This window comes from Mesoplodon densirostris, chromosome 3, assembly GCF_025265405.1.
Source record: "Mesoplodon densirostris isolate mMesDen1 chromosome 3, mMesDen1 primary haplotype, whole genome shotgun sequence".
NCBI classification, from domain to species: Eukaryota; Metazoa; Chordata; class Mammalia; order Artiodactyla; family Ziphiidae; genus Mesoplodon; species Mesoplodon densirostris.
Window position 1 is genome coordinate 61,718,939 of NC_082663.1, and position 16,941 is coordinate 61,735,879.

The 16,941-nt window shown below is 45.3% G+C and overlaps 1 protein-coding gene across 1 annotated transcript in view; it reads left to right on the forward strand.

Moving 5' to 3' along the window:
* The window catches only part of SV2C (synaptic vesicle glycoprotein 2C), a 237,189-nt gene extending 221,160 nt beyond the window's left edge, over positions 1–16,029 (forward strand). The window contains exon 13 of the mRNA XM_060093060.1: positions 10,860–16,029. Coding sequence (XP_059949043.1) covers positions 10,860–11,043 — 184 coding nt within the window. The 3' untranslated portion in view covers positions 11,044–16,029. The remainder of the gene's footprint in view (positions 1–10,859) is intronic.
* Positions 16,030–16,941: the final 912 nt, after the last annotated feature.

Here is a 16,941-nt window from a genome sequence, read left to right on the forward strand (position 1 = left end):
TTATTGTGGGCAAAGGACATGGTGTTCTGAAAGCAGAAGAAAGGGTTCCTTAGAAGGAGTGATATCTGAGCTGAGACTTGAAGGAACATATATACAACCATTCTGTTTTTCACTTTCAATGCAGTATTCAGTAAATTACATGAGATATTTAGTACTTTATTATGAAATAGGCTTTGTGTTAGATGATTTTGTTCAACCGCAGGCTGATGTACGTGTTCTGAGCACATTTAAGGGACGCTAGGCTAAGCTATGACGTTCGGTAGGGGTAGTAAATGCATTTCTGACTTATGATACATTCAACTTATGATGGGTTTGGAGGGATGTAACTCATAGTAAGTCAAGGAAGATCTCTAGAGGCAGCACATGCTCTGGTTCATTTTGGTTCTGAGTTCGAGCCTGCGTGTCCTTCTGCATCCAGGCAGTGACTTCCTGCTGGGAGCTCCCCGGCTCACACTTCCTATCTCCGTATGGCCCAGAGCCGTTCTTACCCCTCCTCTATGGAGCTCAGGGCAAGGAGCCCCCACCTTGTAAGTGATGAAACCGAGGCTGTCCCCACTGGCCACCAACTCTGCACAGAATCCCTCAGCCCTGCAGGCCTGTCTCACGGGGATTCTTCCAGCAACCTGCTCCTGCCTTTCTCTGGCCACTGGCCTCCTTCTTCCTACCCACCCCCCCTTACACATGCCCAGTTTCAGATATGACCTCAGAAAGGAAGAGAAAATAAACCCCTGATCGTTCCCACCTGCTGTTCCCTGCTCATCCTGGGCAGCTGCTGCCGTCACCCAGTGCTCTGGGTTGGTCCTCTTCCTTGATGAGCTAAAATGAAAACATCTGCCCAGAATTAACCAACCTAAGCCCCTCCCCTTAGGACTGTGTTTGTTTAGACAGAGAAGTTCCCCATTCCTTCCGGGAGCTCAGACCTGAAGTTCTTTAATCCTGGATCTCTTATGGCCCAGCTGTGTGACCTCAGGGAGACCACTCAGCGTAACTGTGCCTCAGTTGTTTGAGATATAAAATGAGGAGATTCTACATCTGTGCCCATGAAGATAAAGACCTCACTTATTGTTTACAGATTTTGAGGTGAAGGAATCTTTGATTCAGTCATCTTTTCTAACCAACCTACACTCCATCCATTTCCCTTTGCCCTGCTTTCTTTTTTTTAGAGCCCATATCATTATATATGTTTATATTTTATGTGACTTGAGTCACTTTGGCCATTCAGCAAATGTCAGATCATTTTTGTCTCTGGCAGTTAGAAGTGGAAAGTGGGGGGTGGGGCAGTATATGGCCCTTCACCCACCATCTCACCCCCAGGGGATGTATTAAATGGCAGCAAACCCTAACAAATGTGCAAATGGCCACAAAAACAGTCCTACAGCCCGTTCTTGACTCCAGGGAAGTCTATCTCTCTGCCCTTGCCTGAAAGGGCCATGGACATCATCACATGCTGACAGCAGGACCACCAGACTTGGGGCTGGTCAGGCAGCAGAGTATGCCTGTAAGTGTCAGAGTCCAGGACCAGTGGGCTCTAGAGTCTGGAATCTGGACCAAGGGTACCATTTCACCAGGTTGCGGGGCTTGGAGGATGCTTGTCCATCCATCGTGCTAAGGGCAGAACATTCCAGTCAACTGCATATCAAGCACTCATATCACCAATGAAAACTGATCTCCATGTTCATTAACGAACCTTCTCATGTAGATTTCTAAAATGATAGTTAAAGCCCTAAGGAATCACCTCTGGCCTGTTAATTCCTGATTAACATGTTTTAAATTCTATGGGTATAGAGACAACTTCTCTTTATACTGATGTACTTTTAAAGCAAATTACCTCCCAGACCATATGATGATAGGATGTTAGGGTGTACATTTGTTTACTGTCTGTCACCCACTAGAATGTGAGCTCCTTGAGAGCAGGACTTTGTTTTCCTTATTCACTACCAAGACTCCAGATGAATGGATGATAGATGAAAGGATAGAAAGATGGAAAAAAAGATGCTTTTTTACAATCCGGCTGGTTATGGGCGATAGTCTTCCTCCCTGTGTGGGGTCTGGCTCCCTACTCTCCAGGCTAAGCTAGTTGGACCAGTTGTGAGTGAGGGAGCATTCCTGTTCAGTTCTCCCCGTCTGCCCTTCTGTGTCCCTCTTCCACTTTGTCCATCCACGGCCTGTGCCCTCCAGAGCCTGCAGCTGTCAGCTCCCCCTTCCCCATTCGGCACTGCCTGTTGGAAACATCTTCTTCCTCTCCTCCTGCTTCTCCATCAGCAATATGGAGGAAACCTGAATTCAGGTATGGCCGCTACCAGAAAACAGCTGGGTAACTTTAGATTAGTCCTTGAACCTTTCTGGAGCTTAGTGTTCTCGTGTGAGAAATGAATGGGTGAGTCAGGCACAGTGCTGAGTATTCAGATTATCTCATTTAACCTTATTTAATCCTCTCTCCAACCCTACAAGGGTAGGTAGTTTTATTCCATTTTCAAGTGAGGAAAAGGAGCCACAGAGGGGGGAAAGTAACTTGCCCTGGATCCCTTAGCATCAAACCCAGATGTAATGACCCTTCGGTGCGGCTCCCAGCACGGGCATACCTAGTCTGTGACATATAGAACCATCCCAGTAGGTCTGGGGTGGGCCTCTGGGAGTCAGTTTCCAAGAAGCTCACACAGTGTTTGGGATATACAGCCGTGTCCATCAACCATGGCCTTAGACGAACTCCAGGTTGCCTCCCAGGGCTCACTTTCATTCTGTCATCATTTACCCTGGCCCAGGGACTCACTTCCTAGCGAGGTTTATCAGATAAGTGATAAGACACAAAGGCTTCCATTCTGACCTGAATATATTTGCATTTCAACAGGAACAAGCAATAGGATGACCCTTGATGGTTGTGGGGAGGGAGGGAGATAGAAGCCCACTTTGGGCCCAGGGATTCCTATGGGCTCAAAACTGCAGGTAAGGGCCTCCCTGGTGGCGCAAGTGGTTGAGAGTCCGCCTGCCGATGCAGGGGATACGGGTTCGTGCCCCGGTCTGGGAGGATCCCATATGCCGCGGAGCGGCTGGGCCCGTGAGCCATGGCCGCTGAGCCTGCGCGTCCGGAGCCTGCGCGTCCGGAGCCTGTGCTCCGCGGCGGGGGAGGCCACAGCAGTGAGAGGCCCGCATACCGCAAAAAAAAAAAAAAAAAAAAAAAAAACCTGCAGGTAAGTCCTCCACTTGTTTGTGAGTGAGAAAAGCCCTGCTTGCAGGATGCCATCTTCCCAAATTAAGGGGGACACACACAGACCACACACCCATACTCACTGCTTAGATGAGACAAATTTTCTCTTCCTTTGAAGACCAGAAAGCAATTGAATTCAGTCTGTCCTGATTTCAGAATGTGAAACTAGGGATTTTTCCTCCACAAAAGCAAGACAATAGTCTGGCATCAATAAATAAACATGGACCAACTAATGTCCACTAAAATGCTCATTACATTTGGGATTAGCAGATATAAACTACTATATATAAAACAGATAAACAACAAGGTCCTACTGTAGAGCACAGGGAGCTGTACTCAATATACTGTAATAAACCACAATGGAAAAGAATATGAAAAACAGGCTTTGCTTGTGGCACAGTGGTTAAGAATCCACTTGCTAATTCAGGGGGCACGGGTTCGATCCCTGGTCCGGGATGATCCCACATGCCACTGAGCAACTAAGCCCATGCACCACAATTACTGAGCCCTGCAATGAGAAGCCCGTGCACCACAACGAAGATCCAATGCAGCCATAAATAAATAAGAATATGAAAAAGAATATGTATATATATGTATAACTGAATCACTTTGCTGTATACCAGAAACTAACACAACATTGTAAATCAACTATACTTCAGTTTTCTTTAAAAATGCCCATTACTGGGCCTCCCTGGTGGCACAGTGGTTGAGAGTCCGCCTGCCGATGCAGGGGATACGGGTTCGTGCCCCGGTCCGGGAGGATCCCATATGCCACGGAGCGGCTGGGCCTGTGAGCCATGGCCGCTGAGCCTGCGCATCCGGAGCCTGTGCTCCGCAGCGGGAGAGGCCACAACAGTGAGAGGCCCGCGTACCGCAAAAAAAAAAAAAAAAAATGCCCATTACTTATCGTATATTAATGCATATATGTGGAACCTAGAAAAATGGTACAGATGAACCGGTTTGCAGGGCAGAAATTGAGACACAGATGTAGAGAACAGAAGTATGGACACCAAGGGAGGAAAGTGGTGGGGGCAGGGTGGTGGTGGGATGAATTGGGAGATTGGGATTGACTTATATACACTAATATGTATAAAATAGATAACTAATAAGAACCTGCTGTATGAAAAAAATAAAATTGAAGAAAAAGATATAAAGATTTGAATAGTAAAATTAACAATGTTGATTTAAAAAACTACCCATTACAGAAATATACTTCCAATGTATTTTGAAGATATCAGAAAATTCCTTAGTTCATTCCACAAGTATCCTGTTCATCCCTGTGCCAGCCCTGAAGCAAGTTGCGATGAGTGAATGAATGTAAAAGGCTACACAGCCCCACCCCAGAGATGTGGCCAGGATCTAAATAAGGCTAAACCCTGACAGGAGAGCCTTGCGGTTGGTACAAGCCAACCCTTAGGAGGGGAGCAGGAACGAGGTCTGGTCCAGCAGGGAGAGTTTTCACGGCTGCCCAGAGTCCAACCAAGAGTTGGAAGAAAAGGAAATGAGGCAGCTTAGGTGAGAAACTGCCTCTAGTGAAAATGAGCTGTGCAAAGTTGAGTAAATAAGACAGCAGGCCCAGGGAGGGGAAAGAAAAGAGGTTGGGCGGAGCCTTTGGAGTGAATTCGTCTCCTGTGGGCCTCGGTGTGCCTGGTTGCCCTCGGTCTCCCCACACCATATGGTGAACATTTTCCCTTGGCTGTGTTGTACTGCGTGATATTCCCTAATGAACACATCCAAACAAAGGAGGTCCTATATATGAAGGTGTTCACAGCAATCTCATTTATGTTCCTCCAAATTTAGAAAGCTCTAATTATCCAATGGTATGGTTACAGAAATAATGGTTATGTGCTAAATCATTTCGTTTTAAACAAAACACAAACAAAGGGCTTCCCTGGTGGCGCAGTGGTTGAGAGTCCGCCTGCTGATGCAGGGGACACGGGTTCGTGCCCCGGTCCGGGAAGATCCCACATGCCGCGGAGCAGCTGGGCCCATGAGCCATGGCCGCTGGGCCTGCGCGTCCGGAGCCTGTGCTCCGCAGCGGGAGAGGCCACAACAGTGAGAGGCCTGCGTACGGCAAAAAAAAAAAAAAACGCAAACAGCTTTGGGAATGATTGGGGGGAAAGCAGAAAGCAAAGTTGTAGAAATCCTGTGATTTGAAAAAATATAGATATGATTGGAAGCACACTAAAGGAAATTCAGAACTGAAAACCATTTGTTGGAGGGCTGGAGTGGATGTTTTGCTTTTGTAATTTCGTTTCGTATATAACAGTAAATCAAAATCAATTCAAAGTGTAGGTATTTCTGGGAGAATTGCAGAGTGCTCAGCCCTGGATACCCCTTAGACTCACACAGTGCTTCTAAAAAATACCAATGCCTCGACTCCCAGTAGAGCAGTAAAGTCAGAATTTCTGGGAGCGTGGCCCTAGGCATTGGTATAATCACATCACTGTGTTTTAAAAGCTCCACAAGTGGTGTTTTGCACACGGCTGGGTGAGGCTGTGGTTACACATGTCTGCACCCTAGTTCAACCAGGTTGCTATTCTAACCCCAAGTTGAGAACAGCTGCAGGAGGAAATGGGAAACTTGTGTGGGGACTGGAGGGAGGTAGGTCATTTGGCACTCAAGAAGGTTTTGGAGAAGATGTCTAAGGTACACCTGAGTGGGGTACCACAGAGATACTTTAGAGAGATGTGAGGGTATTTTGAGAGCCAGAGAACACCTTTGTCCACATTCCATCCTCACCTGCAAGCTCTTCCTATTCCTTCAAGACCAATTCTATTCTCATCCTTCCCCTCTGAGAAGCCTTTCTTCAACTGTCCCCACCCACAGCGGGAGATCACTTCACATCCTCTATGCCCCTGTAGTAGCCTGTGGGTATCTTTATTAATGCACTTAGCATGTTGTGTTATCATGATCTCTCTGCACTTATCTTAGTGTAAAAGGAGACTTCATCTTATTAATCTTGGGGTCCCTGGTGCCTAGTGCAGTGTTAGGCACATAATAGATGCTTAATGAATGATTGTTAATAAGTAAATAAATGCATAGGAGAATGTGTATTAGAACCATATTAAGAACCAATTTGCTTATTAGACAAATATTCAAGGGGTTTCTAGTGCTCTCAGCATTGTAGTCCAATTGCTCAGATGGATTCAGTGTTAAAATAGCTTTTTTAGATTAATCTGGGAAGCTAGCCATCATTTGTATTATTGTTTCTATGAGAAAAATTAAATTCATTCTGTGTTTTAAATAGCCGACTCCCAGATGAATCTTTAGATCACATGTATTTCTGATTTTAGGACTGCCTGTACTTTCCAAAATGTCCCATGCTAAAGTAACTTCTGCCAATGACTTAACTGAGTTGTCTGGAAAAAGTTCATTTCCAGAGCTTAGACTAGACCAAAAGAATGCTCACACTTTACCCTTTAACAGGTAAATTCCATGAGCTGAGTCTGGATCTACACTCTACACAATTTCAGGCCTTTTCAAAACGTAACATTTAATTTTTTTCCCTAATTTCATCAGTCGATGGGGCAGATATTTCAGCTAGTGTTTAAAAACAATGGCCAACACCAGCATGGTGTGTACCGTGTGCCAGGCGTTGTCTAAGTGCTGCCATTATTCAGTGACCCTTTCGTCTTCCCAGGAGCCGCAAAAAACCTAGGGCTGACCCTGCATTGAAGTCAGAAAAACCAAATAAGAAAGAGGCTGGATGTGAAGGCAAAACTATCCTCACTATCCAGAATGGAGTCTCCTTTTCCTGGCCACCAATTTTTTTTTAATTTTTATTTATTTTTTTTATTTTTGGCTGCATTGGGTCTTCGTTGCTGTATGTGGGCTTTCTCTAGTTGCAACGAGCGGGGGCTACTCTTAGTTGCAGTGTGTGGGCTTCTCATTGCGGTGGCTTCTCCTGTTGTGGAGCACAGGCTCTAGGCACACGGGCTTCAGTAGTTGTGGTGCATGGGCTCAGTACTTGTGGCTCACGGGCTCTAGAGCACAGGCTCAGTAGTTGTGGTGCACGGGCTTAGTTGCTCCGCGGCATGTGGGATCTTCCTGGACCAAGGCTCGATCCCGTGTCCCCTGCATTAGCAGGTGGATTCTTAACCACTGGGCTACCAGGGAAGCCCTCCTGGCCACCAATTAAAGTATAAAACGATATAAACGCACTAGAACCCACTGCATTATGAAGGCCCTGGGGAAGAAGCCACAGTGCAGCTGTGGTGAGGGTATGCTCTGGTGGCCCCATCCCTCATCAGCTGAGCCTAAGCACTGCAGCAAGCCAGCTGCCTGCACCAGCATCAGAGGGAGTTAATGGTGCAGGGAGAATGACCACCTTAATGGAATGGGGAACAGGGCTGCTGCAGTCACAGGGTACTGTTGGGAAAAGAATTTCCCTTTAAAAGCTTTCAATAAATAGGTTCGGCAAGAATTGAAAACAAAGGATTCTGGCTGGAGATGTAGGGGAACAAGGGATGGAACTTGTAAAAAGACAACAGATTATTGCATTCTTCCTCTTGGGTGCTTGTTGGTTAAGAGAAGACAGAGAACATCTTTGGTCTGGAAAAAAAATGCAGTAGCTTTTCCTACTGCTGGGAAGTCAGTAAGTCCATTCGGGCTCTGCCAGCTCTGAGCTCTCCACCCTCCAAGGCCTTGATGAGCACAAAGTGACTTGTGCTTAGGATGTCTGCAGAAGTTCATGACCTTCCTTTAAATAAGAGCAAGGGAATAAATGAGCTAAAAGCTTGTTTACTGATAAACAGATAACCCCAAGGGAGAACCACTTTGAGAAGAATTTTTCTAATACAGCTGTGTCTCCTGTGTGTAGAAAATCACACCCTCCAGCTTCAACTATTTGAAGAAATAATTTACTTATCCAAGGAAAGGACAGTCATGTTTTCTGGAATGCCCACACTAATTTAAGGAGGCTATGTGCTTTGTAGCCACACCAGATTATTATCTGAAGAACTGCCTCTGCTTGATAAATGAAAACGGAGATTCTTAAGAAATTAGAATTTGATCATATTTTTAGCGGCTTCAGACACCAGATGTTCCTGATGCATCTCTCTTAGTGCTGCTTGGAGATCTCTATTCTAACAGTCGTCTATTCTTGTTATAGTTTCGGTAATGAAAGGCGATAACTGCCTGTATTTTATACCCTGTTCTGAGTTGTACCAGAGGTTTATAGCTTGGCAAAATATGGTTATTTTAACCCAGATGTAAATTCCTCATGGCTCATTCTGAAGTTTTGTCATCAAGAGACTTCTTCATACAGAATGTTTCCCTTTTGCTTATCAGCAACATACACTCTAGCCATTTTCCCCAGAACAGTACAGCTTATCTCACTACCATAAGATGCATTGGGTAATTTATGACTCTAGAATCTAGAAACTAAAATGTAGTTTAAAAAAAGTGAAAGAGGGGCTTCCCTGGTGGCGCAGTGGTTGAGAGTCCGCCTGCCGATGCAGGGGACACGGGTTCGTGCCCCGATCCCGGAAGATCCCACATGCCGCGGAGCGGCTGGGCCCGCGAGCCATGGCCGCGGAGCCTGTGTGTCTGGAGCCTGTGCTCCGCAACGGGAGAGGCCACAGCAGTGAGAGGCCCGCGTACAGCAAAAAAAAAAAAAAAAAAAAAAAAAAAAAGTGAAAGAAGCCAATCTGAAAAGGCTACATACTATATAATTTGAATTATATAACATTCTGGAAAAGGTGAAACTATGGAGATAGTAAAAGGATCTGTGGCTGCCAGGATTTTTAGGGCCGTGAAACTGTTATTCTGTATGATGCTATAATGGTGGATACATGTCATTATACATTTGTCAAAGCCCATAGAATACACAACACAGTGAACCCTGACATAAACTATGGACTTTAGTTCACAGTAATATATTAATATTGGCTCGTCAATTGTAGCAAATGTGCCATACTAAGATGTTAATAATAGGGGTGGAAGGTGAGGGGCTATATGGAAATTCTCTCTTCTTTTCACTCAATTTTTTGGAGCCCAAAAACTGCTCAAAAAAAGTCTTTTAATTAAAAAAAAAAAATAGACAGTTTGGCCTCCTGGCCTGTCCGTGGAGGTGGGGGAGGGGTAGATGATGATGTCATTCTGCTTAAGTCTTCTATGGTACCCAGTGTGTAACCTCAAGCAATTCATTTGAAAATAGTTATCAGTACATTAAATCTCCTTATCTTTCTGGTGGTTGTTGCTATTACTAGTCTCTTTCTTTAAAAACAAACCAAAAAGAAGAGGAAGAATACAAAATGAGCTTACCCTCTTCTCAAGAAGTTCCTGTTTTTCTCCATCAGAGATTCTGTTACACCCCTTCCAAGATCCAAACAGCTGGCAACTTTGCAACACTGCAGAGGCCACTTACTCGACTTTCTAGGTGTCTTGGCCAAAAAAGAAAGGCAATGCTTACTGTTGTTTCTTAGGTCTGTTCTCACCAGCAAAATCAATGGCTCGGTTCCTACAGCACAGGAGGGGTGCTTATTCCTTTCTTATGGTATGGGAAGGGGAATGGCTGGAGAATACCCACAGTAAATATCTACACATTGTAGAAAATATCACTAGGAATAGCTTAGGTCGTGAAGAGTAGTTGTTCTGCCTGGCCAAAGGAAAACCTACACTAAACAAATTTACAAATCAATCAAAGAAAGATGTGTACTAAGTACTGCATTTTACGGTGTATAAAATGCATTTCCCTCTGGAGGGGGATAAAGGTATCCAGCAGTTAACCCTGCATTCAATGTGCCTTTATGACACACGTATACCTGGTGATGGGCAAAAAACAGGGAGCCAGCATAACGGCAGAGGAAATTTGTATTATCTCATGATGTCAGCAGTATCGGTACCCTTATGAACAAAATTAAATTTCTTGCCTACAAAACCACAGTAAAATTACATTCAACACCCATAAAGATAGTAAAATTTTTCTTTTCCAAAGAATGTCTTAAGAAATGAGATGTGTCTTATTTATATACCACCTGCACATATTATATGTCAGCAGAGTTAAACAAGATCTTCTATGGGCCTACAATCTGATTTCCTCTGTAACATTGTCTTGGGCTTGATTTCCCACCTAAGACTCTGGTGAGGGTGTGAAAAATGTGTCACTGGCTCATTGGTGGCCACCCAGCTCAGGGTTCAGTTTCTGCCCGCTACCAAAAACATCTGGGACGAAAGTATGATAGTTCACTTCCATGGTACCAGAACGATGCAAGTACAACTCAGTCATACCTGAATTTCTCTGAAAGTTCCACGCACTTTAAGTATTTAAAACCTCACACACGAATTAAGCTAAGAGGAAAAAGGGAGTAAAAAGTAAAATTTAAAGAAATACATCGTCATACATTTTAATTTAATGTCACTTTTCTGATTCCCTGAAATGTCCTTTCTCGTTCTCTTCACGATAAACTCATGGGCAGAATAAGAATCAGTCGAGGTGGCAAGAAAGTCAACAGAGGGCTGAAGGCACAATACCAACAGCTGGGGTTCTCTATTTGCAAATGTGCTGACAAATATTTGATTACTTGCTCTAAGGACATACAAAACGGTCTACTTGAAGATCTTTGAAAATTATCCTAGAAGACATTTGTGTCTAAAGTTGGACTCTTGGAAGACACTTTCTCAACCTTGTCCATATCTCTGTCCTTTGCAGGGCAACAGGCTTTGGCTTCTTGAATGCACTGTGCAAAGCAGCGGCCGTCCTCGGAAACTTAATATTCGGCTCCCTGGTCAGCATCACCAAAGCAATCCCCATCCTGCTGGCCTCCACCGTGCTCGTGTGTGGAGGACTGGTGGGGTTGCGCCTGCCTGACACACGAACCCAGGTCCTGATGTAATGGGAAAAAAAGCCATCCATCCTGTGTTTCTTTCTGCTGCCCCTTGTCAACTCTCCCGACTGACTCAAGGCTCCAGCTTTTTCAGATATAGAAAAGCGGTCACATACCAAAACACTGATTCTTGCTGCGACTAAAATTTAGATGTGTACCATCTCGCCCCTTAAGTGTGATTTTGCAGTTTGTTTGTTTGTTTTCATGCATCGTTGTCTTTCCTAACTGTGATGCTACTGCCTACCAGAAATCAGTGGAAGGATTTTTTAAACGTGCTGGTCAGCCGGGCCTTCCTGAGATTCCGCTCACTGAAGGTTCAGAAGCTAAGAAGAGGACTGGGCTGCTGTAAGAAATAGATCCTGCTGCTAATTCAACATTCACGGGAAAGATAAGTTGGCGTATTATCGCATTTGTGCTGAGGAGAGGGATTCTTTTTTTTTTTTTCCAAACAGAGTGATATTTCCTGTTTACTTAGAAAAGGACACCCAGCAATTCTTGCTGTTACAGCAGGGCCTTTCAAAAAAAAAAAAAAAAAAAAAAAAAAACCCACGTGACACCAAACAGAGCTGGGTGGGGCTCTTTCAGGCTTGACAGTTAACGTGACTGTCTCTGCTGACAAGAAAAATAGGGGCTCTGCTGTTGGCAGCAAAGATCTCTGAGCTGCATGAGCAAGACTTCTGCCAGAAAGCCCCCGGTGAAACTTCTGAAAAGTACGAGGAAAAGGGCCTGTAATTATGTCTGTGACTGCGGCACGTGGTTCAGAATACTAGAAAGTCAGAGCTCAGGGAGATCGTGGACCGACATTCATCCCCACCCGCCACCGTGCCCCCAGCTGCCATTGACCTTGCCAGGTAGGCAGATTCAAGGGGAAAAAGCCACTTTCTAACTGGGTCTGCCCACCTGATTCTGCCCTTTACCCAAACTCTCTCATCTAGAGAATTGTCAGTCATCTGAGTGGTTGTAAATTGAAAATGAGGAAGAAAGTCACACCTAAATCCGTTTGTAAATGCCAAATGATACCTCGAGGGGACCGGTTTCCTGAGGGACGGTACCCCTGGGGAGTTGACATTGGACTTCCTACTAGCAATGCGCATGGCTTGGCTAGGCCGGTGCACTGGTCGGTATGTTCCTGGCCGCTGCCTCTGTGTGAAATCACAGCCTGCTGTGCTCCAAGGGGCCCTCGGGCAGACAAGGGCAGCATCTCCTGGTGGGTCTGGCTGCTCGTGTTACCTCTGGAGTCTGCCTGGGCCTGAAGAGAGAGGTCGGCAGGACATTCCCACGGCTGTCAGCTCTGTGACCTTCTCACCCCTGGGGCTGCCCCTCCTCCACGCTGGTCCTTTTCACTCATCTTTGAAATCTGAAGCCTCCAGGTAGACTTGCAGTGATGACCCGCAGCCAGGAATAAATCCCATATTAAAACAATAGTCCTTTTTTAAACTCTCTCTGTCTTGTTAGAGGGTTATCCTTATTACTTACTGTAGGCGTTTCCAACAGGCCACGGCCCTGGGGCCTCCAGGAAGGGAGAGCCTTTGTTTCCAATAGTCATTACATTCAAAGATGTCTTAACCCCACAGACCACTCCGCCTCTCTCTCCCCTTCCTCCTGATCCTCCGAGAGCTCCAGACAGCAGAGTTCAGGCTCTGTGAAAAGCTTCTTTCATGAACAGAAGCAATTAATCGACTCTCCCTTGAAGTAATTCAGGCCTGTACAGGGGGGCAGCCTGGTGTCGGGGGCTGGCCGGATGAGGGTAGTTCCCTGGGGATGCGGGCTCAGGGCCAGAGCATCAGGAAAACTCAAACCCAAAACTGCAAAGGTGGCAGGAAGAAGGAAAATCAATAAAGACTAGATGAGATCTATTAGAACAATATCAACAAAGCAGGAAAGAAACAGAACTTTTTTTCACCTCTGCCTCCTGGAATATTATTGGAAAATGAAGATGACGGTCAAACAACCCACGAACATATTCTGTATGCTCTTCCATTCGTACTCATTTCCTCACCTACCTACCCCTTGGTTTATCTTCTTAAAAAAGACATATCTGGGGACCTGAGCAGGTTTTTTAGTTGAATGTAGCATGTGTGGTAACAACTGCAAAAGTAATGTGTATCTCCGCCAACCCATTCAAAAGATGAAGAGAAATGTGCATGGGTATTGCTGTCTGTAGATCTTCCACAGCAGCTAACTTTTCTTACTGGACTGTCTTTACTTTTAGAAATGTCTCAAATGTCTGTTGTAGTTCTAAACGCATCAAATATCCAGAGCACGGTTTACGTAGTATTTTATCTGAACCCTGAGTTAGGTCAGAATGGGATAAACCAGCAGAACTGCACTTGATGAGACCTGCCACCACGCATCCCCTTCAGAATGACCTTTCTTGACCTTCTTTTCACTTAATCCAAACCTCCCAGGTGGCCCAAGAGGGATCTCTTCTAATCTCCTGGACAGTCTGTGGTCACAAACCTTCTTGGTCACCACCTTTTCCACTTTTCCTGCAGTTTCCCCGCCTTCTTCTGTTGTCCCCATCACCGTCATTTTCCGTGAGAGAGCGCAAGTTCTTCCCAAAGTATGTGGTGTGGCCTGTCCAGCTTGTTCTGGGGTCAGCAGGATTAAGATAGAGCCATGCGATTAAACAGAAACTCTCAGTTCTATCAGTGCAGCAGGCTGTTGGCACACGGACGTGCAACCAGCAACTCATTTCACCTGCAGTAGAAAGAAAATGAGAGCATGTGCACCAATGAAAGCCTAAGAAACACTCCCACTGGCTCCTATATTTCCAACTCCTTTTCTATCTAAGATTTCCTAATAGCTCTTTGAATCAATCCAGAATGTTCCAGAATCCTATTATCACTGGTCCTCTCAGTAGGAAAAAATCCAGCTGCTCCAAACTGAAAGTCCTATACGTTACACCCCCAGTAATGGACCTTACCCTCCTGTCTCACCCTCCTCTCATTTAATCTCGCTGCCTTGGAAGCCAGACCCAGCAGCTAGTGGTCATCTTACACCCAGAAGACTGACGCTGGGAGATAAGATAGATCGGTCCCCGCCCAAATTCCCTCACTCACCAATAACGAGACCCAGATCTTGCTGAGGAGAATGTAGGTCATTGAACATCTCTGGTCCCCAGTTTTCTCATCTGTGGTTTGGGACTAGTTTGCTACTGGGACTAGTCTAAGATTCTAGAAGACCCTCATGAAAATAGTTTCATCTTACTATCTTCTTCTTATGCTAAGCTCTTCTTTACAAGCACCAAATAGATTGAGTTTAGAAACTGAAAAATTAGGGAATAGGTAGACATGCAAGAGCTCAGGAAGTTGTTCGGGAAGCCCCTGTGGGGCAGGCGAGAGCGTGGCTCCTGTGTTGTTTGTGCTGCCAGCTTCTTAGGACCCTGAGCGTTATCTCCGTTCACAGCTGGTTTGACAGTTCTCAGCGCCTGCCAAGGAGAGGGCCCCACCCGGTAGGGATGCAGACAGTTAGAAGACTCTCTGATCACAGTCCCGTCACAAAGGCTGCAGTCCATAGCTCTCCTGACTCGACTCCATTTTATTCTTGAAGCAATGCATGGCCTTATGCAGACCTGGGAGCTTCAGAAGCAGAGTTTTAAAGTGATTTCACCCGAGTCGGCAAATGCACCTTCACTTACAAATCTCACCAAGCCTAAGCTCACGTTTGCACCCAACTGCGTAGCTGCTTTTCTGGATGTCTCGAGATAGAAAGAGAGAGGTGGGAGAAGACATGTGGTGACCAAAGGGAGAGTCCAAGATGTTGAGAAGGTTCCAGTGAAGAGATGAGGGCAGAATTGAGATTTTCTCAGCCCTGGGATCATTTCAAAAGCATTCCATGGGAATAGCTTCTGATTCCCTCTGCCAATCAAAACAGAATATGATATTCTCCATATTTTTCTGCTTAATATCAAAATGGCCTCTACCTATTTCCTCAGTAATGCACTTCACTTGTTCATGCATTAAAGGCTCTGAAGCCAGAAATGTCTGAATTTGGCCTTCACCTGAAAGACAGTCGGTTGATTGTTAAGGGCGTGTTGGCTGTATGTTTGGTTTTCCATGAACCCTCATATCATGTTGAACTCAGTCAAGGTACAAACCTACAGAAACAACAGTCAAGTTGCCACAATGAAAAGAAACCTACACAGTAGGGCACTCTGAAATGGACTACACATTTCTTACAGTTTATGTTTCTGCCAAGCAAAGTGTGTTTTGAGTAAAGCTTCTCTCACAATCTGTGACTTAGACAGAGTTGTGTCTTCTAGATGTGTTGCGTGTCCCTTCATTGTTTTAGGTGTGGAGTCACAGTTCTCCATGTGATGTTCTTTTGCTCTAAATATTGACCATTCCTCCTATCAATGGAGTCTCACCAACCGGCATAGCCATTGCCAGGGCTGACTTCTGTCTTGCTCAACCAAGACCTTGATCCAGTTTAGTAATCTCAAGATTTTGAGTGACAAGGATACAGTTCATGGGCCATAGTTTCAGGCTAACAGCACTGGGTGGAGGAAAGAGCTGGGCAGAACACCCCCTGATCTCTTGTCATCTCATGTCATCTCATCAATAAATATTTATTGAATAACTTGCATGTGCTAGGTTGAGGCGCTGTGCTGTGTGTAGGTAGTTAACCCTTTGCAGGACTTAAATAAGGGCAGGGAAACAGGGAGAATGAAAGAGAAAGCATCTATAATGGGGGGTTCTCCTATTGATCCCCATTACTTGTTGTTACCCCTGCCCTATAAACACAAAGTGTTATTTTCCCAAATTTAAAAGAAATAAACATATATATGGAATCTAAAAAAAAAAAAAGGTTCTGAAGAACCTAGGGGCAGGAATAAAGATGCAGACATAGAGAATGGACTTGAGGATACGTGGAGGGGGAAAGGTAAGCTGGGACGAAGTGAGAAAGTGGCATGGACATATATACACTACCAAATGTAAAATAGATAGCTAGTGGGAAGCAACTGCATAGCACAGGGAGATCAGCTCGGTGCTTTGTGACCACCTAGAGGGGTGGGATAGGGAGGGTGGGAGGGAGGGAGACACAAGAGGGAGGAGATATGGGGATATATGTATATGTATAGCTGATTTACTTTGTTATAAAGCAGAAACTAACACACCATTGTAAAGCAATTATACTCCAATAAAGATGTTAAAAAAAAAAAAAAGAAGGAATAGCCTATCATGGGCAGAGCAGGAACTACTCAGAAATTGAGAATATCTTTGACAGGAGGAGAAAGCCCCTCAATTGCTTGGCCTTTGTTGGAGGGACTACTAACTAGTACATACTTGGAAAATGAGAAAAACGGAGCCATACGTGTGCTATTTCTTTAAATATCCTGGCGGGAAACCAAGCTAAGGTGTTAAAAGAATCAGCAGCCAAGATCACCCCATCTTTATAGAGGTGTTCATTTTATTTTTAATTGGAGTATAGCTGCTGTACACTGCTGTGTCCGTTTCAGCTATACAGCAAAGTGAATGCATAAAATAGAGGAGTTCAGTTTTAAAGTCCCAGTTTCTTCAGGGGCATTCTTTTTATGGCCTGAAACTAGAGGCGGGGGCTGGGAAGTCGGTTCAGAGCAGGCAGCAGCTGGAGTCCTCTCTAGAGCAGAGTCAGCAGATCCCCCAGCCGCTGCCCTGTCCTCAGGCCTCAGCTTCCCAGGGTGTTTCCTTTCTGTGTTTGAAGACCTGTGACGCAGTCACAGCAGATAAGCCACCCAGAAAACAGGTTCTGACAGTCAGTGGCAGGCGCTTTTCAGATTTCAGTTTAAAACCGGTGCATGGTAAAGCATCTCAAAGCTGCAAAAGACCTTTGGGTGCTGGGGCCTGAGGGGCAGAGCAGAGAGAAGGTGGCTGGCAGTGCCCCTCCGCCCTCCCCTCCAGAGTCGTGACTTCCTTTTTGCCCCTG